The 23,445-nt window shown below is 43.5% G+C and overlaps 2 protein-coding genes and 1 long non-coding RNA gene across 3 annotated transcripts in view; 1 reads left to right on the plus strand and 2 right to left on the minus strand.

The window, feature by feature from the left end:
- Positions 1 to 14,827, plus strand: part of stk3 (serine/threonine kinase 3) — a 101,309-nt gene extending 86,482 nt beyond the window's left edge. The window contains exon 12 of the transcript XR_013791791.1: positions 14,756 to 14,827. The gene's annotated coding sequence lies outside the window, so the exon portion shown is untranslated. The remainder of the gene's footprint in view (positions 1 to 14,755) is intronic.
- The window catches only part of LOC306938920, a 366,267-nt gene continuing 347,426 nt past the window's right edge, over positions 4,605 to 23,445 (minus strand). Inside the window, exon 2 of the long non-coding RNA XR_013791799.1 lies at positions 4,605 to 5,150. This is a non-coding gene — a long non-coding RNA (uncharacterized lncRNA). The remainder of the gene's footprint in view (positions 5,151 to 23,445) is intronic.
- mtdha (metadherin a) lies at positions 9,267 to 22,838 on the minus strand (the record flags this gene model as incomplete). The annotated part of the gene is made up of 10 exons (XM_079522918.1): positions 22,367 to 22,838; positions 21,717 to 21,818; positions 21,096 to 21,204; positions 18,808 to 18,957; positions 16,880 to 16,930; positions 14,166 to 14,300; positions 12,396 to 12,476; positions 10,566 to 10,631; positions 9,938 to 10,062; positions 9,267 to 9,410 (listed from the first exon to the last, which is right to left on the minus strand). Exons 1-10 carry the CDS (start codon positions 22,754 to 22,756, stop codon positions 9,267 to 9,269), a joined length of 1,353 nt encoding a protein of 450 aa, XP_079379044.1. The 5' UTR covers positions 22,757 to 22,838.

The following is a 23,445-nucleotide window of genomic DNA, read 5'->3' on the forward strand; positions in this document are numbered from 1 at the left end:
ACACTTGTTTACAAGAGGTTCCACCTTGTTTCAATTAATCATAACATTTAGAGACGTACAAATATATACACTTCTATGGCCTAGCCAAATAACAGGAAATCATCATAAAGGAGGTAAAAAGGGAAAATAAAACATATACACTGTCTGACTGTTACAGTTGTAAGTTGTATAATATTATATAACCCACTGTATATTGGCCTAGAAATTGTATAGCCTACATATTAATACATTAGATATATTTTTTGGCTACCCTATATTTAAAGACCTAAAAAACCACCCCAAATAAAAACTCAAATCTTTCCACAGCGAACACATTGACCTCTGTAGACGCAGAATTCGATAGGTTACAAATTTCAGTGCCACAACGGGACACGTGACCAAAGGAGGATTGATTTCGACCTACATCAGATGGCGATGGACATTTTTTTTATTAGAATGAGCTCAGTTTGGTCTATTTGCCCACGAGATAATATGACAGTAAGCCTAACAGGTTTCAGAAAAGCGTTGATTTTCATTATTAATACATTATTAATTTGAATGTATTCATAATGCATATCATATTCATTGATTAATTACTAAATCCATGTAATTAACCTCACAACATAATTAATTAGGGCCCTGGAAGTTGGAACTCATATGTTTGTTATTTTACAGAATGTTGCAGAGGTGTTGTGCAGTTATACAGTATAATAATGCATGTGTTGATGTTGTAGTTATATCGCGTCAGTATCATGGTCAGTACCCTGGGGCCAGTATCATGGTCAGTATCCTGGGGCCAGTATCATGGTCAGTACCCTGGGGCCAGTATCATGGTCAGTACCCTGGGGCCAGTATCATGGTCAGTACCCTGGGGCCAGTATCATGGTCAGTACCCTGGGGCCAGTATCATGGTCAGTACCCTGGGGCCAGTATCATGGTCAGTACCCTGGGGCCAGTGTCATGGTCAGTACCCTGGGGCCAGTGTCATGGTCAGTACCCTGGGGCCAGTATCATGGTCAGTACCCTGGGGCCAGTATCATGGTCAGTATCCTGGGGCCAGTATCATGGTCAGTACCCTGGGGCCAGTATCATGGTCAGTACCCTGGGGCCAGTATCATGGTCCGTACCCTGGGGCCAGTATCATGGTCAGTACCCTGGGGCCAGTATCATGGTCAGTACCCTGGGGCCAGTATCATGGTCAGTACCCTGGGGCCAGTATCATGGTCAGTATCATGGGGCCAGTATCATGGTCAGTACCCTGGGCCAGTATCATGGGGCCAGTATCACGGTCAGTACCCTGGGGCCAGTAGGCTATCATGGTCAGTATCATGGGGCCAGTATCATGGTCAGTATCCTGGGGCCAGTATCATGGTCAGTACCCTGGGGCCAGTATCATGGTCAGTACCCTGGGGCCAGTATCATAGTCAGTACCCTGGGGCCAGTATCATGGTCAGTACCCTGGGCCAGTATCATGGTCAGTACCCTGGGGCCAGTATCATGGTCAGTACCCTGGGGCCAGTATCATGGTCAGTACCCTGGGGCCAGTATCATGGTCAGTACCCTGGGGCCAGTATCATGGTCAGTATCCTGGGGCCAGTATCATGGTCAGTACCCTGGGGCCAGTATCATGGTCAGTACCCTGGGGCCAGTATCATGGTCAGTACCCTGGGGCCAGTATCATGGTCAGTATCCTGGTCAGTATCATGGTCAGTACCCTGGGGCCTCCAGTATCATGGTCAGTACCCTGGGGCCAGTATCATGGTCAGTATCCTGGGGCCAGTATCATGGTCAGTACCCTGGGGCCAGTATCATGGTCAGTATCCTGGGGCCAGTATCATGGTCAGTACCCTGTGGCCAGTAGGCTATCATGGTCAGTATCCTGGGGCCAGTATCATGGTCAGTACCTGGGGCCAGTATCATGGTCAGTACCCTGGGGCCAGTATCATGGTCAGTACCCTGGGCCAGTATCATGGTCAGTATCCTGGGGCCAGTATCATGGTCAGTACCCTGGGGCCAGTATCATGGTCAGTATCCTGGGGCCAGTATCATGGTCAGTACCCTGGGGCCAGTATCATGGTCAGTATCCTGGGGCCAGTATCATGGTCAGTACCCTGGGGGCCAGTATCATGGTCAGTACCCTGGGCCAGTATCATGGTCAGTACCCTGGGCCAGTATCATGGTCAGTACCCTGGGGCCAGTATCATGGTCAGTACCCTGGGCCAGTATCATGGTCAGTACCCTGGGGCCAGTATCATGGTCAGTACCCTGGGGCCAGTATCATGGTCAGTATCCTGGGGCCAGTATCATGGTCAGTACCCTGGGCCAGTATCATGGTCAGTACCCTGGGGCCAGTATCATGGTCAGTACCCTGGGGCCAGTATCATGGTCAGTACCCTGGGGCCAGTATCATGGTCAGTACCCTGGGGCCAGTATCATTGTCAGTATCCTGGGGCCAGTATCATGGTCAGTACCCTGGGGCCAGTATCATGGTCCGTATCCTGGGGCCAGTATCATGGTCAGTACCCTGGGGCCAGTATCATGGTCAGTACCCTGGGGCCAGTATCATGGTCAGTATCCTGGGGCCAGTATCATGGTCAGTACCCTGGGGCCAGTATCATGGTCAGTGTCCTGGGGCCAGTATCATGGTCAGTATCCTGGTTAGTACCCTGGGGCCAGTATCATGGTCAGTTTCATGGTCAGTACCCTGGGGCCAGTTTCATGGTCAGTACCCTGGGGCCAGTTTCATGGTCAGTACCCTGGGGCCAGTTTCATGGTCAGTACCCTGGGGCCAGTATCATGGTCAGTACCCTGGGGCCAGTATCATGGTCAGTACCCTGGGGCCAGTATCACGGTCAGTACCCTGGGGCCAGTATCATGGTCAGTACCCTGGGGCCAGTATCATGGGGCCAGTATCATGGTCAGTATCCTGGTGTCAGTGTCCTGGTGTCAAATATTAAAAAGGGTATCTTTGAAAAACAAAGAAAGGGCACACTGTCAGACACTTGCCAAAATGTTGCTCTTTATTAGGTTGACGTTTCGGTCGCTTAGACCTTCATCAGGGTCTGTCCTGATGAAGGTCTAAGGCTTAGACTCTTGTTATAAGTGTCCTGGTGTCAGTATCATGGTCAGTGGTCAGTATCCTGGTGTCAGTATCATGGTCAGTGGTCAGTATCCTGGTGTCTGTGGCATAGGCATAGAGTGTGTAGGATTCAGTCTCATACCATATAGTTCCTGACTATCTTTCGATGATGACTATAGTAGGAAGTACCACAGTTTACACGGAAGCAGCTAATAGGAAGCGCCATAGATGACAGGGATTGAAGCAACATGGGAAGCAAGCACCATAGAAGACAGTTCTATATACTGTGCAAGTGTGCATATTTGTGTGTGACAGGACCTGACCTTTAACCTCTTAAACCCCAGGGGGTCCAGGAGGGAAAATCAAAAATATCGGAGTAGGAACCTAAGACCTTGACCAGCCCCATTTACCCGCTGAGAGCTGTTCATGAGGTGGAACCTAAGACCTTGACCAGCCCCATTTACCCGCTGAGAGCTGTTCATGAGGTGGAAAGCCTCTGCCCCCGCCGGCGGGGGATTGGGGCTCAAGAGGTTTTAAGGGGTGAAATGTGCATAATATTCATTTATAAGAAAAATATGCTGAGATATGCGAATATTCCGTAACTCATTTTGAGGCACAAAATTGCGGATGAACATTTTTTGATGGCACCGTATATAACTACTATACTGTAGGCCTATGCTTAAACCTTTTTGAATGAAATAGTATTGAATGATGTATTCTTTAAATTGATGACATAAGGACATTAGGATCTATGCTTGTCCAGCGCCAACCCACCCAGATAGATTCAGGTTATAGGTTATATTCCCTTCTGAGTATAGAATATACACTCATTCACAGTTTCACACAAAGCTATATCTCATCAGAGCAGAAACCACTAGGGCAGTGCTTACCAAACTATTTCATGTCAAGGACCCCCAAATTGACACTAATGAGCCCGCGGACCCCCATTTGAGGAGATATGCCAGGGACCCCCAATAAGAGAAGATTTTTTTTTATGGCTCTAGCAGTGATTCTCAACCCGTTTTATTTCAAGGACCCCCAGTTTGACATGCATTAGTCCACGGACCCCCATTTAATGGCATTTCTATCTCTGGGACACCCAATTTAGATTGTAAAATCACTGTTAATTCGAGGATTCTCTCTGAGTTACAGACCCATAAGGTCCCATTTTGGTTCCTAACTATCATTTAGCATGGGGGACCCTCTGGAACTGCCTCAAGGACCCCCTGGGGGTCCCCGGGCCCACTTTTGGAACCACTGCACTAGGGAAGACACACGTGATCCTTTTTTGAATGAATGGAGAGATAGATTTCTACAGATTAAATGCTGGTAAATCCTAACTGAATGGAGAGAATTGGTCCTGTGGGGGATGTGCTGTATTTATTATCACAGCGGAAGGTCAACCGCTGCACGTGTGCTATGAGGCGACCTCAGAGGATTGCCACAGATTTTTATGACGTTGATATAAACCAGTAATAAAAAAATGAGTTGTTTTAGAGCTCTATTTGCCATTGAGACAAAAAAAATGCAGGCATAAGACGGTACGTAATATCAAGCATTTAATTTATTACCTTTTCAACTTTTAACAAACATAGAAATAGTTTATTATGCGATAAAACAAAATCATTCTCGAAATCATATCCCCAAGGACAAGTATATAAATACATTGACTAAATTGATCATTTCATTCATCAGTATAAAAACAAAAGAATAAAATATAAGTGCCTGTAGTAGCTGGTAGCTACACCAACTTTTCTCACTGACGACCTATATCGAGTCTACAAAGATTTATGGGCAAACATAAAAATACTGTATCACCACCACCCACTTAACAGCTTGATGCACTAGCCTACTGCTCGTTGAACGTCAAAACCTAGTAAAACACAGCTGTTTTCAATCCCCTCTAAAGCATATATAGGTCTATGAAGATGCTCAAGCCCCACATTCCTACCCCCTATGTACAGTACACCAAGTGTCCACAAAATTACAGCACAATTATCTGCCCATTTCATTTATGTACACAAGTATTCTTTGCCTGATTTATGCTTCAGCAATGTCAAAATGGTATATAAATGGTGCATTTATATAGCGCCTTTATCCAAGGCGCTTTACATAGATTGTGCATTATACATTCACCCATTCACACGCACACATTCATACACCGATGGTGGCGGAAACCATGCAAGGCACCAACCAGCACATCAGGAGCAATTAGGGGTTCAGTGTCTTGCTCAAGGACACTTCGACACTAACTCTGGGGGAGCCCACAGCGTTCGAACTGGCAACCTTGCGGTTACCATCCAGCCACTCTACCCCTGAGTCAGCACCCCCCAACCCACCCCCCCTAACACACACACACACACACACACACACACACACACACACACACACACACACACACACACACACACACACACACACACACACACACACACACACACACACACACACTTAAACCCTATCTTATACTGCATCTTACGATAGTTGCATTGTGAAGCTAGTCAACCAACCAGTTCACAACACATTCACCTATAATGATGTGCCAAAAATAGATGCTAGGTTGAATCATGTGCTTAAGTTTTAAAATACATTTTTGTTGTTGTTGTCGAGCAACATGTCACTGAATGTCACTTTGCCACTGAAGCATAAATCAGGCTATGTCGAAGTCATGCTAAATTCACCTTTTGACATCAATTGAAACTTGCAATTGGATGGAAAGTAAAAACGAAAGGATGTCAATGCACACCTAAGACTAACAGTTTAAGGCAATAGAATTCAGTTCCTGATGTATATCATTTGTTTAAAAAAACAAACCTTTGACATGGAATTAAAGCTGCACCCCCCCCCCCTCCCCTCTTTTTAAATGTAATTTATGTACTTATTTTTTAACATCACAAAGGACTTTCCCCCTCATCACACAAAGCCAGGAAGTCAATTACAAACTTGGATTTACACATTTTCACATTCTGCAAAACTTAAGGATCCTTAAAAAAAGAATCAAATGTCACAATAACATCAACAGAATTCAGTACAGCCTTTTTGCACAGTGCAATCACAGAGAGTTGGAAAAAAGCCCTTACAATCTGTACATATGGCATGGCTCTTTCTACCACAGAGGTTGGAAGGAAAAACACAGATTTTAAAAACCATCCGACAGGTATTTTAGAGTGCAAAGAGAGTGTTAATGTCTCCAAAAAGATCAATGCACATGTCATTAAAGAAGGATACAGATACTCAATAACTGTACTGACAGTCAGAAAAAATAGCAGTGTCCCACAACCTTGCACTCTATCGATACGTTTCAGTATTTAACCTTAGTTACAGTGCCTCCTAGTGGCTGAAAGTTGTAACTGCTACAAAGTAAAGCATCAGAAATCCTCCCTACCACCGGCTCCACATCTGGATAAATGTGGTTAAATTGGTTCAAGGATCAGCAAATGCATGAAAGAGCTTTCCACCTTTCAGGGTGCCACAGAACAGGGGGACGGACCAAACAAAACGAACCAAAGTATAAACTCATTCATACATTTTTCCATTCCTTAATTAACTTCATTTCTTTAATTAACATTTAACATACTCACTCACAAAAACAACAACTTTGTTGCCATTGAAAAAATAATAGGTTTAAAAACTTGTACCTCTCTCCCACTGCAGGTGAACTTGTGCTCTGTTTGCAGTGTAGCGTATATATAGTGCAAATCAGTTAAGATCTCAGTCCACAGGACCTCACTTTGTTCACTCTGATGAGCCAAGAATCACTTGGTATCTGGCTGCTTGTTTTCTTTTAAATTTCTCTCTTTTTTCTTAAATTGAATAAAGTATAGTCAATTTATCCACACAGCAAAAGAAAAAAAGGAAACAAAAAGCAAAAAAAACTCCCGTACCTGGTAATTATTGCATTTTTACACACACAGGACAATCATTTGCATATGATTAATACGGACTGGGTCACGTGACTTCATGTTTCCCTTCGCACTTTCTTCTTCTGAAAAGACTTTGAAGACTCCACCGTCTGCTCCGTTTTCTCTACGAAGATGGTAAATGGTGCATTTATATAGCGCCTTTATCCAAGGCACTTTACAGAGATTGTGCATTACATTCACACACACATTCACACACCGATGGCGGTGGAAACCATGCAAGGCACCAACCTGCACATCAGGAGCAATTAGGGGTTCAGAGTCTTGCTCAAGGACACTTCGACACTAACTCTGGGGGGTTCGAACTGGCAACCTTGCGGTTAGCATCCGGTCACTCTACCCCTGAGCCTCCGCCGCGGAATGAAGGATCCGTGCCGTGGAGGAAGTAAAATAACAAAGACAATTGACAGTACGTTTTAACAGCGGAAGTGCACTATTTGTCAATGGGACCCGGCAACTACAGGCGATGGTCGAAAAGTGGGCGGAGGAACGTCGGCCGAAAATATAAATAATTCATCTTTTGGGCGATAGTGGGCGATAGCGACGCTCGCCGTTGGTCTCCCGCTGTTAAAACGTACTGTAAGACCTGAGAGACCAGATTCTACAAATGTCTTCTAAATCATGACAGTTTTCAGAAAAACCCATGTTTCTATGTCAGTGGTGCTCAACCTTTTTCATGTCGAGGACCTTCAAAAACAAACATTGACCATAATAATACTACTTTTTCATTCCCCTTTAACCCAACCCCTTTTGGTGTTTCAAGCATTGTTGTACTTTAGCTATTGAAAAATGGCAGATCTACAAGCTCATAGCACAGCACCGAGTGCCACGCTTGTAGATTTTGAAAAATCGTAAAAAAATGTGGCGCAAATCTTTGAATATATTTTAGTTTTGAACTCAAATCTTTGCTTCTGGGGGGGTCCCTGGAACAACACATTTTCAGAAGGGGGTCAGCGGCCAAATATATTTTTGGGGGTCCTATGACATAGAAACATAGGTTTTTTCAGAAAACTGTCAGGATATAGAATCGTCCTCAGGTCTAAATCGGTTAAATAAATAGAGAATAGTAAATAAATCCATGCAGACTTACTCTGAGACGATGGCGTGATGGGAGGAGCCTCACGGGACACCTCACTTGTCTAAAAAACAAACATACACAACATTTCACCACTTTTTTTTATTTTTTTAAGTTTTCTTTAAAATATTTTTTAAGTTACGTTTTTTTTAAGTTAAGTTTTTGTGTGTGTGTGTGTGTGTGTGTGTTTTTTTTTGTGTGTGATACAGCTGCGCCCTCTGGTGGCAGGCGGGTGGTGTTACAGCGTGACACACACACACACAGACAGACAGACACACAGACATGTTCTGCTAGGTCTCATAGTTAGTGCTCACTGCGTTCGCAATCACTGCGTTCGCAAACAGTAGCACCATTTGAAATGTGCACCCTATGGCCAGACAAATAATGAAGTCTGTGTGGTTGACTGGATAGCTGAATTCCTACAATCCACCCCCCCCCCCCCCCCCCCGGTGGCTGCGTGGTGGTGTGACTTGTAGTCCAGGAAGGAAGTGAGACCACATTTTCATGACAAATTTCGTTCATGAACTAAATTGACTAAAATATCTAAAATTACACACACAAAGCCCCCCCTTCCGTTCCGTACAAAAACCGGGAGAAATAATGTTGCTTGCTTACCTCGCTATGATTACGATAAAGACGCTCGATAATCCCTCGCGTTCATATTTTATACGAAAGGCATGTTGAAGTCAGAAATTAAGAGCTTAGTATGGGGTGCATACAGTACTTAGTTTAGACTAGTCATTGGTTAGACATGGGTTAGGTTTAGGTGTGCTGCTGCCCCGTGGGAGGTTTAACCACGGAGAGCTCCTTAGATTACGCGCGCCGAGCCTTTCTTTCTGAGCGGTAAACAGGGAAGTGAACGACAACGCGCATGCGCGAAAGAGCAAGGAGTATGGTGCAGAAGGAGAGGCCAACTCAAAAAAAAGGAAAAAAATCTCTCGTTTGACATCAATGAAAATGCCTAATCCAACCCGTCGGTTGGATTAGTTATGACGTCCCCACACGTCGTATGGTCTAAATGGGTTAACGGTAACTCTTTATCCATAAAAAATTACCCTTTGCTCACAGGAATAGTTTATTTTCTGGTTTGAAGCACTTAAAAACCACGGATTCCCAAGGGCTCTATTCTAAATCAAGCCCCCAACTGTTTTCACTCTACACCAAATATCTTCACCGAAAATAGCTAATATACAATTGTAACTCGATATGGATGCTAGGGTTCAAGGGGTTGTTCTTTTGAGGTGATGTTTCTTGCCTGAGTATCATCCTCTGCCTTCTTCTTCTTTTTCTTCTTCATCTTCTTGGATTTGGCTGTTCCCTCCGTGGGATCCTCAACCTCCTTCTCGTCCTCTGACACCTGCTGGGCCACCAATGACAAAACAACACAAGGAACCAATCAGAAGACAGAAGAAGCCCACAAAGATCATTTATCAGCCAGTGTTGATTTCGTCGACTAAAACTAAGACGAAAAAAACTACCTTTTTTCACTGACGAAATGACTAAATGGAAACTAAATAAAAACTAAGCTATGAATGACTAAAACTAGGACTAAATATATTGACACTTTCGTCAACAAATAAAAACTAGACTAGAAGAAATGTTGTGAAAGGAATAGTGGACAAGGGATCCAGTACAAGTCATTTTACACTTGGTTGCACGCTGAAAATAGCCGATCTACAAGCTCTCAACGCGTCGCAGCGTTGAGAGCTATTTTCAGCAAGTAAAATCAGCCGTTACGACGGCATCAAGGCCCGCCAAAACACATTTTAGTCGACTAAAATCTTATGATATTTAGTCGACTAAAACTAGACTAAACACTAAATCATTCCAGGCGACTAAAATGTGACTAAAACTAAATGAAAACAACACTGGTGCCAGTCAGACCTTGAGAGGGGCAGTGTGCTCCTTGGGTTGGGCTGGTGTCTCCAACACAGGAGGCTCTTCATAGTTGCCCCAGTGCTCTGCTGGGGCGTTCCAGTCTGAACTGGAGTCCACAGCTGCCATCCCATCTGGAACGCCACATCAGTAGTATATTAGTTTAATACAGACAATGAATATTTACATTGTTATCGACAACCTCCCAAAATGTATTTCCAAACCTTGTCTCGTGTCTCATATTGATGTTTAACTGACGAGTTCCTGTTTTTATTCCTAATTAGGGAACCCTAAGGGAACCCCTTTTGATGTTTTAAGCATTATGTTATAATATAACTTTAGCTATAAACTATTTTCGAAAAATCGTGACAATGTGGCGCAAAAGTGGAATATATATTCTTTCAGAGCGAACATTTTTAACTCAAATCTTTGCTTCTGGGGGGGTGCCTGGAACAACATATTTTGAGATGGGGGTCGGTGGCCAATTACATATAATTTTTGGGGTCCTTGACAGAAAATATTGAGCACCACTGATGCAGAAACATAGGTATTTCAGACAACTGTCAGGATTTAGAAGACATTTTTTTAAATTTCGACGTCAGGCCTAAATGGGTTTAACCAATGGTTGAACACTTACTGAAACCAGACCATTCATCACTAACATCAGGATGTCTGTCCCACTGAAGGTCAATAGGTTGAGACTCTGGGGAGAGGGAGAGAGAGAGAGAGAGAGAGAGAGAGAGAGAGAGAGACGCTATTGGTGACTTAAATCAGAATTCTGTATTTCACCAAGTATATTTAAAGATGGAGTGCTGTGATTCCCCCCTAAAACATGATGATCAGGTACTATGATTATACTAGGAGGAAGATTTCTTTCAAAAAAGTAAAAGTATGGTGCTAAGGTGAAAAACCTGAACTTAAGCCTCACGCACACCTGTTGTTGTATGATAATGTGGGAGGGGTTAGGGCAGGGGTCCTCAATAGGCGGACCGCGGTCCACGACCGGACCGCGGACCACCTCTCTGTGGACCCTGGTCAAATTTTTAAAACAAAAAATGAAACTTGAATAAATAAAAGTGTTCTTTGTGCCTCAACACAATACCTCTCATTTGCTGTGCATGTTTGGAGGGGAATATTTGTGAAACATTCTATTTCCATACTCTGCACCCCAGTATTGGTTGGTTGGGAGGGGAACCGATTTGTATAAGCTTGCCTTGGTGTGACTGTACTAAACAGGCATAGAGCCCCACTCTGCGCCGCGCTCATGGGACCGGACCTTAGTCTTTTTCAAAGATTATTAGTGGACCTTCAGCATTTCTAGTTGAGGACCCCTGGGTTAGGGCAAGGGGCCAGTGAGGCTATTCAACGTTGAAGCTCTCCTCCCTAGTGGTAGGAGGAGGGACTACAGGCGGACCCTTGGATTCATGACCGGGAAACCCCGTGCAGCTGGGCTTTAACATTGAGCGCTCGGTTGCACTTCCGCATTTGACCACCAAAATTTGGTGGTCAAATGCGGAAGTAGACGTTCTGAGACGGTACTTCCGGCAGTCTTCCGGGTGCTTCAAAACGCCACTGAGCAACTTCCACTGACATGAATAGCTGGGGGGGCGGAGCTTCGCGCCAGTTCAGTCTCTATCCTTTTATATACTCTATGGGTTAGGGTCATGATGTCACTAAAATGGTGTTATTTTATATTGGGCCTTTTGACTCAAAGGCTTTCAGCTTTCAGGAAGAAACCAAAAATACACAGGGAGGGAAGACATATTTGAATATTCCAACCACACCTGGGAATATATTAGAGTAATGTTAACTCCATAGCAAAATAGAAAAAGTACAAAAATCACGGCACCCATTTTGAGCGGGAACCCCTTTTGGTGTTTTAAGCATTATGTTATAATTTAGCTTTTGAAAAATAGCAGATCTACGAGCTTGTAGGTCTGCTATTTTTGAAAAATCGTGAAAATGTGGCGCAAATCTTTGAATATACATTATTTCAGAGCGAACGTTTTAACTCGAATCTTTGCTTCTGGGGCGGGGGGTTACTGGAACGACATATTTTCAGATGGGGGTCGGCAGCCAATTACATATAATTCTGGGGCTCCTTGACATGAAATAGTTTGAGAACAACCGATATAGAAACATCAAGTTTTTCTGAAAACTATCATGATTTAGAGGACATTTGTAGAATCACTATCAGGTCGAAATGGGTTAAGCAATAACTCATGACAGGCTAGGCTAGGGTATATTGATTATATATATATTACATTACATCTGAGGGGCGTTGTTCAACAACCACTTCAGATGTCATATGTTTGCACAAAGAATTTGTACATGTAGGATTGGTGCATTTTCATAAACAGACAGGCAACAACAAAACTGTGTGTAAAGATAAGATATCAAAGAAATGTAACGAGCAGAAATATTTTTTTAAATCACACACCACCACCTGATGATGATTTCCGCCTACCTGTAGCGTTCAACCCCAGCATGGAGAAGGACACGGGGTTGAGATCAGCCTTCATCCTGCTGTCAACCCCACTCCATGTCCCTGTGCAAAGAGGACAACAGGACCATTGTCATCATTCTAAATCTAAACCGTCTGCTTTACCCAATAGCAAGTACCTGTCAGAAGGGGGTGCTATCGCACCAGATCCACCCCTGGCAAAGCCTGCAACATGTGGGGTCAAAAACACTGAGCGGACTGAAGTACTACCACATTCCAATGCTTCATACACTATGTAAGATATGAGTCTATAGAGCGCCGAAGTCCTGACGTCACTCGCTCATCCCCTGGTTCTGCCTGGTTCACAGAAGTCATTTCTCTATGGAGAACATCATGGGGTCATCTTAAAATCGTTTCATATAAGCATTGTGGTCCAAAAATAAACGAGCTGTCTCTGCGTTATTGTCAGGGAGGTGTCTCTGTATCGTTTGCGACCGTCAGTCACTCATATATGATAGTCCGTTTCTAGCGAAAATGTAACTAATTCAGTAGCAGTAACTATAGCGTTTTCTCTCAGTCAGTTGATTCTTCATATCCATATGAGTGTAACGGCCGGGATGACATGTTTATCACAGTTAACACATTAACACAGTTCTTATATGATGCGATCTAAAATCCCCCTGGCTCAGCGGTCCAGGCACCTTGGCCGGTGGTCCGAGTCTGGCAGTGTGCCGTGGGTTCGGCTCCCGATCCCGACGGCCTTTGCTGCATGTCACTCCCCCATCTCCTGACGGCCTACTGTCTGTCCCTCTATAAAGGGTATTGCGAAAGCCGCAAAAAGAACATTAAAAAAAAAGTACATGAACCCGTGGATTCGCGCCCTCTACCGATATTGACGTCAGACTTCGGTGCTCTTGTTCACATTAGAGCTGTTATTGTATTATGCACATTGATGCTGTTATTGTGGTCTGGAAACTAATTTAAATTAAATAAATTCAAGTTTATTCATAATAGAGCACATTTAAAAACTTTTGTTGTACCAAAGAGCTATATTGAGCAATATTAACATCACAACAGCAGTTACAGAACAAAGAATCACACCCGTGTGAACTGAGTGGTGCAACTCCCCTCTCCCCCTTGCCACTATCTCTCTCTCTCTGTTTCTGGCACAACAGCGCCACTTTTGCCCCTACTGGTACTCTAAACATAGTCACATAGGTACATAGGTTAAGACGGACATTGCTGTTCCTTGGAGTGGTTGCAGTAATAGAAAACAAAAGCAACATCAGAGCATATAATATAATCAAAGGCCACAGATAGAACCAAAGTAATGAGCAAAAAACAATAAAATGGAGCTAAAGCAACAGGGATTCAATTGTAATCCTGATGTGGGCCTATACCTTCAGGCACGTGCACACATAGGCATCAAATGGCCCTTTTACCCGTCTGTAAAACAACTGCCCTTTCCAAACCACGAATGCAGCATTTACTACATGGTGAAAGAGATGCAAAAATGCCACTCCTTTCCATGCCATGCCGGAAGGCAGTATTCAGGAGAATTGCTTTTTTACGAAGTCTCCTGAACTTGGAACGCAGCATTTTGCGTTGAACAAATTTGTTTAGAAATCCATGTCGTCTCCAGTAGATTGAGTGCTGGGTTGCGACCCGAAAACAGCAGATCTACAAGCTCTCAACGCCTCGCAGCGCGACGCGTTGTGAGCTTGTAGATCTGCTATTTTCGATATTTTTGTCCAAAAGTCCCTCTCTAACACTCTCTGCACATCCCGTGCCTACCTTGTGTCGTCTCCTGTCCCCAGCACTGGGTGGTCTCAGGCTGGGCTCTGTGTCGTGATGCAGAGGACCCACTGCTCCACTTCTCCCCCTCCAGACCGCCGGCCATCGCCGGCTCCTCCCTCCAACCAGAAGATGCTGAAGAGGAAGGAGGACGGACAGCAGGAACAATAGACGATGTGAGTCTTCATCCATAGTTACCACTATTGATACTTTTTCTATTATTTGGTGGAGAGTTGTAACAACAGTACAACTGGTTCAGACCGTACGACGTGTGTACACGTCATAAGCAATCCAACCGACGGGTCGCATTTTCAATGATATCAAACGAGAGAAGAATATTCTGAATTTTTTCCTTTTTTTTGTTGGCCCTCAATACACTCTTCGCTCTTCTCTTCGTCCATCTGAGGTCCCGGTCACTTCCTAGTCAACCGCTGCAGAAAGAATCCCTCGTATCTCCTAATCTATGGAGTTCTCCGTGGTTTTGACCAGATGGATATACTAAGCTCTCTCATTTCTGACTTCTCACCTGCCTCTCGTTCAAAATATGAACGCGAGCGATCATGGAGCGATAATATTGAAACGAGAGAAAGGTAAGCAAGCAAAAATATGTCTCCGGTTTTATTAGGGAACGGAAGGGGGGGGGGGTTTACAGAGTAAAAGCGGCCATATCTTCCAGGCACCCCAAGCTTGTATTTTGAAGGAATCCGGGCGCTGATTGTGTTAATATAAGTGTATTGCTCTTTAAGCCTTCAATGTTACATTTCAAGCTTTTTCCCTCACACCATGCCTATAATATTATCACCCCACCCAACACAACAGTGTTCCCCCCCACTCCCCAGGTTGATTCTTAGTCAGGGTGGTGGTCCCCAGGTTGATTCTTAGTCAGGGTGGTGGCCCCCAGGTTGATTCTTAGTCAGGGTGGTGGTCCCCAGGTTGAGTCTTAGTCAGGGTGGTGGTCCCCAGGTTGATTCTTAGTCAGGGTGGTGGCCCCCAGGTTGATTCATAGTCAGGGTGGTGGTCCCCAGGTTGATTCTTAGTCAGGGTGGTGGTCCCCAGGTTGATTCTTAGTCAGGGTGGTGGTCCCCAGGTTGATTCTTAGTCAGGGTGGTGGCCCCCAGGTTGATTCTTAGTCAGGGTGGTGGTCCCCAGGTTGAGTCTTAGTCAGGGTGGTGGTCCCCAGGTTGATTCTTAGTCAGGGTGGTGGCCCCCAGGTTGATTCATAGTCAGGGTGGTGGTCCCCAGGTTGATTCTTAGTCAGGGTGGTGGCCCCCCAGGTTGATTCTTAGTCAGGGTGGTGGTCCCCAGGTTGATTCTTAGTCAGGGTGGTGGCCCCCAGGTTGATTCTTAGTCAGGGTGGTGGCCCCCAGGTTGATTCTTAGTCAGGGTGGTGGTCCCCAGGTTGATTCTTAGTCAGGGTGGTGGCCCCCAGGTTGATTCTTAGTCAGGGTGGTGGTCCCCAGGTTGATTCTTAGTCAGGGTGGTGGTCCCCAGGTTGATTCTTAGTCAGGGTGGTGGTCCCCAGGTTGATTCTTAGTCAGGGTGGTGGCCCCCAGGTTGATTCTTAAGGCCTATTCATAGTCTGGATTTTCGGTGGTGAGGTGACCACCGGAGCTGAAATAACGTTGATCGGTGGTGAGTAAAAACAGAGAGAAGGGCTGGAGCGGTGGCGGTGGTTTTCTCTTCACCGCGGCTCGTGACGTCATGTTGTTGTTCAGTGGTCACCTAACCACCGAAAATCCAGACTATGTATGAGCCTTTAGTCAGGGTGGTGGCCCCCAGGTTTATTCTAAGTCAGGGTGGTGGTCCCCAGGTTGAGTCTTAGTCAGGGTGGTGGCCCCCAGGTTGATTCTTAGTCAGGGTGGTGGCCCCTGGTTCACAATCAGTTGAAAACCCCTGGGATAGAAGATGTTTTAATTCTGGCAGTCAATGTCTAATAATAGAAGCAGGTTTTGATCCGAAAGTTTGATAAATGAGGGGACGGTATTGTTGTGGGCTTTTGGTGACAAGATTGTGTCCTACAACAGAGAAATATAAGTGTGTTTCTACATGCTGGTGTTTCGTCATTATGAATGCAGTTATGTGATAATGCAAGAAAGTACAAGAAGATACTTCCGCAAACTGTTCTCTTGACTTGCAATTCAAAACGATTTTTGGGGAAACAATGTTTCAGTACACAGACTATGTACACAAAATCGTTTTTGTAATTGCAAGAAGTCAAGCTTGCCTGGAATAAGGAATAAGAATCCCCACAGGTTTTAGACACAGTGCTGGACCCCCAAAAATGTTCAAATTAACCCATTCTGGGCGGGAACCCCTTTTGGTGTTTTAACTAAGCATTATGTTATACGTTAGCTATTGAAAAATAGCAGATCTACAAGCTCATAGCGCGCCACCGAGTGGCGCGCTACGAGCTTGTAGGTCTGCTATTTTTTTTAAATCGTGAAAATGCGGCACAAATCTTTGATTATATATTCTTTCAGAGCGAACGTTTTTGTTTATTTCGACGTCAGGCCTAAATGGGTTAAGAAAAAATGGCATTGTCTGCACACAAACACAATATAATGCTCCCCATCTTTTCATTATTTGAACCAAACAACGTTTCGCCCATCAGGGCTTTCTGAAGTTTAACTTGAGAATGTATTGGTTAAAATAAAGACAAGATTGGGAGCAAACATATCGTGTGCCTTTTTTCATGGTTTGATTTCGGCTCTTACCAGGTGCGCTGCCTGCATCACCCTTTCCGCTGCTTCTTCTTTGCTGAGACTCTTAAATACAGAGCAAAGGAAAAGAGAAGGAATTACACCATTGTTCATCATGCACTGTATGTACTGTCGATTTAGTTTTCGTTAAGACTATTTCAATCATGATTTGTTTGGAATGCAGACTATAGCCATTAATCCTATATTAAATCAATTCAATTCAATCAATTAATTAAGCCTGATTTTACACTTATGACAAGCTACACTCCACTATGAGCTTGTAGATCTGCTATTTGCACATTTTTAGAAAAATATTTTTTTGATTGATTGAACAGTTTGCAGAATTAAGTACATTTCAAGCACAACTCAATACAAAGACTGTTAACTGTGAGTGGACGACCCGATAAAGCATTACACTTGTTTACAAGAGGGTCCACCTTGTTCAATTCATCAAAACATTTAGAGACGTGCAAATAGACACTTCTATATTATATAGCCAAAGAACAGAACAGGAATTCATCATAAAGGAGGTAAAAGGGGAAAAGAAACATATTATACAGTGAGGGGAAAAGGGGTGGGTGGGTGGATGGCGGGATTCAGATTTTACAGGGGGCAGTTTCGAATTGCAGCCGTCTGTAGGTGCCCTTTGAGAGCGGTTTTGAAGGAGTCAAGGGATTCACATTTTGGGCGGGAACCCCTTTTGGTGTTAGCATTATGTTATGCTTTAGCTATTGAAAAATAGCAGATCTACCAGCTCATAGCGCGCCACCGAGTGGCGCGCTACGAGCTTGTAGGTCTACTATTTTTGAAAAGTCGAAGAACGACTGACATAGAAACATAGCTTTTTCAGAAAACTGTCAGGATGTGGAAGACATTTTTGGAATCTGATCTCAGGTCAAAATGGGTTAATGAATAATGAAGGCCCAAAATAGGGGCGAGTCGGACAAGACTGTAGTTATAGCACAATCATGCACTGATGGCGGATGCAGCCTATGCCAATATGCCATGTGAGGCAGTTAGGTGTTCAGGGTCTTTCCCAAGTCATGAGGAGCAGTGAGTGGAACTGGAAACCTTCCGATTCTCAGTCAACCACTCCAACTCCTGAGCCATCGCTGCGGATACCGGAGAACTCGCCAGTTTTACCAAGTCGCCGCGGCGGAAATTCTCCATCGATGTCTTCATCGTTATGCTAACATGCTGTCTTCATCAGTGTAGTATGTCAAACTCACAGATGTTATAGTTCATTTACAAAGTGATCAAATTATTTTGTGCAATTAAATGGTCAGCTAGATAATGATAAAAAGGTGAGTAATGATAAGTAGGGCCTACCATTTCAGGAATTGTTTACTAATGAATTACATTGTTTCGGTACTTTGGTGTTTAAACTTTTAGCATTCCTACTTTCTCTAGTGTAAACTCTAAACAACTATCCCCTCACTCTCTCAATTCAATGCAATTTAAATGAAGGTGAAGTAAAACTAAAATACACTAAATCGCGGTGAGTTGGTAAACTGGCGAGTTCTCCGGATACCATCGCTGCTCAGGTTCAGGTTTATTTGTCATATGTATAAATACAAGTAAAAATACAATGAAACTTATTTTGCTCAGAGCATTCTCAGTCTTACATACACAGGACATAGACAAACATCTATAGTGCAAAGAAAAAGACAAAAACACAAAAAAGTGCAAGTGGGTGACAATACAGTGCAATACAGTTCAAGGTCAGCTGTTCAGCAGCCTGACTGCCTGGGGGAAGAAACTGTTACTGAGACGGGTGGTGCGAGATTTGATGCTCTGGTAGCGTTTTTTGGAAGGGAGTTGTTTGAACAACTCCCTTCCATGATGCTACGCTCCATGATGTCTAAACCCAATCACACTGGCTACATCAAACCCTATAGCGCGCTGAAAATATCAGATCTATAAGCGCACAGCGTTTTGACTACCTCTGTGCTTTCTGCTGTTTGTAACAGCAGGTGGCTCCCCGTGTCCCGTCGGGCCCTCCGCTGTTCCTGGGGTCCCAGAGTCCTCGGGGCCCTTGTCCTTCCTGCGCTGCTGCCTCTTCTCTCGGCTGCTGACCTTGGTCACCCACACGCCTGGAGGTGAGAAGAGAGTGGATTTGTTTTGTTGGGTTAGTAAAATTGTTTTTTTTTGCCGTACAGTTAACCCATTTAGGCCTGACGACGTCGATTCTAAAAAGAAATGGCTTCTAAATCCTAACAGTTCTGCTGTGCTCAATATTTCATGTCAAGGACCCCAAAAATGATATGTAATTGGCCACCGACCCCCATCTGAAAATATGTTGTTCCAGGGAACGCCCCAAAAGCAAATCTTTGAGTTAAAAATGTTCGCTCTGAAAGAATATATATTCAAAGATTTGTGCCACATTTTCACGATTTTTCAAAAATAGCAGACCTACAAGCTCGTAGCGCGCTATGAGCTTGTAGATTTGCTATTTTTGAGCTTGTAGATAGGCTTGTAGATAGATTACATGACAACCTTTCTAGGTTTTTGTTAGCCTGGCTCAGCCTGTGTGATAAACCAAATTTGGAGCAACGGCCCTCTGCACTATTATTCAAATATTTTTATTGAAGTTTACACATTTAAGGACAGACAACAGATACATGACAACAAATACAGAACAGATACAGAACAAAACAACAAACACCGTCCAATACTCAACATTCAAGTATATAGTGTATAAAATTATGAGATGCAATGTAGAAAAATACAAAAAACTGTATGCTAATGAAATCAACTATAACTGGAATTAGACGTCTGTTATTGGTTAGGAACAAGGAAGTGGGCTTCCTTGCCTTAAAGTCACAACTGCTGCAACAACTAAACATTTGTTCAAAGATTGTTGGACAACCACTTCAGCGGCTCTATACATCCACGTACGATAACAGCATCCTAAGGTTAGCAAGGAATATCACCTAATGTGTTGTAAGGAGAATATAGGTTGCTGCCTTCAGGAAGAAGATATGGTGTTCCAGCATACAATAAGGTCAGACTGAAGAGGTCTTTTGTCCATCAGTCGACTCTGAGGCTTAATCAGGATTTTGGCCAGGACTAGACTGAGCTGTGGACATTGCTCTCTTTCTATGTATGTAACTGTATTTTCTTTTTTTGTCCTGTGTTATGTCAAATGTGTGTATATGTGTTGCATACAAGGCCGCTGGGTCGCAAAACAAATTTCAGTGCAAACTGACAATAAAGTACTATATCATATCATATCATATCATATCTTCCTAGGCCACATTTTCCAATACGTTTCCCCAGGCTTATCTTTTTGAGCCGAATGGGAACCAAAATAAAAGCCTGCTGGGAGTCTAGGTTAGGTTTTTGTCCAATTGTAATTGCAGCAAGTTTGAGCGGATCTGTCAACAACCAAACATAAAATATGTGGCTGTGTATATTAGGATACAATCTGTGGCCTAAAAATAAAATGATTGTTGGAACACAGCCTTACCCAGTCAAGGTGAAATGAATCACTGGTGAACTGAGACTGGGTGTGTGCAGAACGGTTCTCTCTCACAGCACTACGCCTACAGTCATTTTTACTCTGCAGTATGACGGTGTTGTTTGCCACTATTTATCACATTGTCTATGGACCAGCCTGTGTTTTAAGCATTATGTTATACTTTAGCTATTGAAAAATAGCAGATCTACAAGCTACGAGCTTGTAGGTCTGCTATTTTAGAAAAATCCCGAAAATGTGGCGCAAATCTTTGAATATATATTCTTTCAGAGCGAACGTTTTTCTTTTCAAAATCTTTTTATTCAGGTTTTTGTAACAGTAGCCCAGGGGCAAGTATTAAACATTTTTTAAATATAAAAATAAAACTCAATCCCCTATCCCACCCTCCCCCCACCCACAATCCCAAGGATAGTCGGAAAAACAGTCTGGAGGAAATAAGAGCGAACGTTTTTAAGTCAAATCTTTGCTTCTGGGGGTTCCCTGGAACGTTTTTTCAGATGGGGGTCGGCGGCCAAATAAATATAATTTTTGGGGTCCTTGACATGAAAATGTTTGAGAACCACTGACATAGAAACATGGGTTTTTCAGAAAACTGTCTTTTTGAAGACATTTTTTTTTTACCCTAAATGGGTTAAGGAAGTTGAAACTTCTTGATCTAATATATGACAAGTCCTTGGTGAATAAGTATTCAGACTCGGAGCTATATAAACATGTTTATATAGCAACTTTCCCCCTGGCGGGTTTAGGTCTTACCATCGTCTTCCTTTCCGTCAATGGTGTAAACACTCGGTGGTTTTCCTTCCGCTTTGGCTTTCCTCTTGTTCTTTTTGGCCTGCGTTGTTGTGGGCGCTTGTTGTACCTGCTGCGGGAAACAGTCAATCAGCTGTTGGATCGTATATAAATACAGAGATTAAAATAGGGTGCATTTTGCATCCCAAAAATGCAGTTTATAGTTAAGGGACGCAATGAATCCACGGGATGCACTACTGTACTGTTTTTTTATTCTAGTTTATTTTGCTAGCTTTAGTTATAATAATGATTTCTTCTTCTGTTTTCTACATGAATATAACCACATTATAACCATATTAAATGGTAGTTAAATGCTCATAAAATGTCCCTGGTACTCATCTATAAAGACCATCCCTCATTACATTGAAAACCTATTTACATCACTGTAAATATAGATGAAATCTACAGTAGATGTATTGTCTAATGACAATCAGTACAGACAAAGGCCCGCACATAATAATTAGTTATATCTCACATAAATTCTTTCAAATGGGGATATGTATGTTAACAAGTCAGTCTCTTTGCCATCCATATGTACGTTAAATATGCCAAATATTGTACAGACATGATCAGGACAACACACACCTTCTCCGCTTTGATCTCCGGGGATGGCTTGGACACAGCCGTCTCACTGATGTTGACTTCCTCTTGAGGTACAACCACCACTCCTCCATTAGACTGAACCTTCTGAATGGGAAAGATGAATGAATTAATAGTCAATTAACAATAATCAATCTGTGGATATACACACGTTTTGGTCTAGCCTTAATTGGACCAAGACTGTCATAGATTTTTTTTATTTCTTGAGTCTGACATTTGCAAATGACTGTGTGACAAATGTCAGACTTGATAAAAACAAGTCTTGAGGCTAGTTTTGGTCCATTAATGTGAAATATTTTGAGATGGGTTCAGAGAGACAATACAGCTGGCAGAGTCCGACTACCATGACAGATTCCAGACAGAATGTAAACAGACATGCACGGTAGCTAAATTCAAATCGTCAGTGTTCATTTAAATCCATGTGTATAACTCTGACCGCGTACACATGTAACCAAATGAACCCGTGCCATTTGTACAGTATCAGAGTTAACAACGGTGACCATGTTGCAGTCCAGTACCCAGCTGATTTGGGGGGGCAAAAAACAAGTAATAAGCTCTGAATAAACCTATTGTTATAAATGCCAATTTATCCTCAGCAGTTCCACGGTCCAGTAACCAACCCAGACTCCCAGTACCTTGTCGCCGGTGGATTTCTTTTTATTCCTTTTCTTCTGTTCCTCTGGTTTGGCATTTTTTATGAAGTGCAGAGGTTTTATTATAGGCTCCCCACCGGTACCACCACCTCCTCCTCCTCCGGGGTGAGTGACCGGGGATCCCCGCTGTTTCCCAGGCAGCAGTCCGCCGCAGAGAGCGGCCCAGGACAGGGCGCCGAGCAGCAGCAGCCCCGCCGCCGCCGTGGACAGCACCATCCACCCCGGGTACAGCTCGGGTTTCAGACCCAGGTCCAGCCCGAACTGAGCTCGGACGAGCCCCTGGCCGGACGAGACGAGCTCTCTTAAACGGCCCGACAGGAATTCGGCTTTTTCCGACACCAGGGCTCGCAGGTCGACGGTTGCCGCTGCCATCTTTTCTTCCTTTTCTCAAATATCTATCTCTTGAACAATAAAACGTTTACTAATATGGCCTAGTGCTGCCTGGCAGCCACCGTATGCTTACGATCCTATAGCCCGGAGGTACTACTGTGGTCACTGGTGGTCATGCTGTCATTGCTGTGATAGGCCAGTTGGTTGTCAGGGCCGGCCAAATCCACCCACGACCACGAGCGTCGTATAAACTATAAACACTAAACATTACAGATCGCAAATAAAATAAGAATCCAAACCAAATCGGGCTACCTCTGCTCTGTCTTTGTAGTTGCCAGTATCCTATATTTATATAAAATAAAATAAAGTATATACCGGTATATAATTAGTGTCGCTGTATACAAATGCTATCAAAGATGATCAATTTTACAATTTAGCGGATGCATGAGACAACCCCTTTTAATACAGTGAATAGAACAACCAACCAGCGCGACCATTCCTCCGGCCTATGGGATCAAACATCTGATCTGACTATCGTGGTTAGACTGGTTAGTGGTTACAGTAATCTGGTTGAAGAAATCTCGGTAAAACCCTTATGTAAAACCACAATCCGCAGTAAAGATTATGCCATTACACAACTGGAACATTTAAGTGTACGAATTCAAAATATGTTTTTTTAAATAATTTCATTCAGAGATACGTACATTTTTAAATAATTTCATGCAGAGATA

Source organism: Electrona antarctica, assembly GCF_951216825.1.
Source record: "Electrona antarctica genome assembly, chromosome: 15".
NCBI lineage: Eukaryota > Metazoa > Chordata > Actinopteri > Myctophiformes > Myctophidae > Electrona > Electrona antarctica.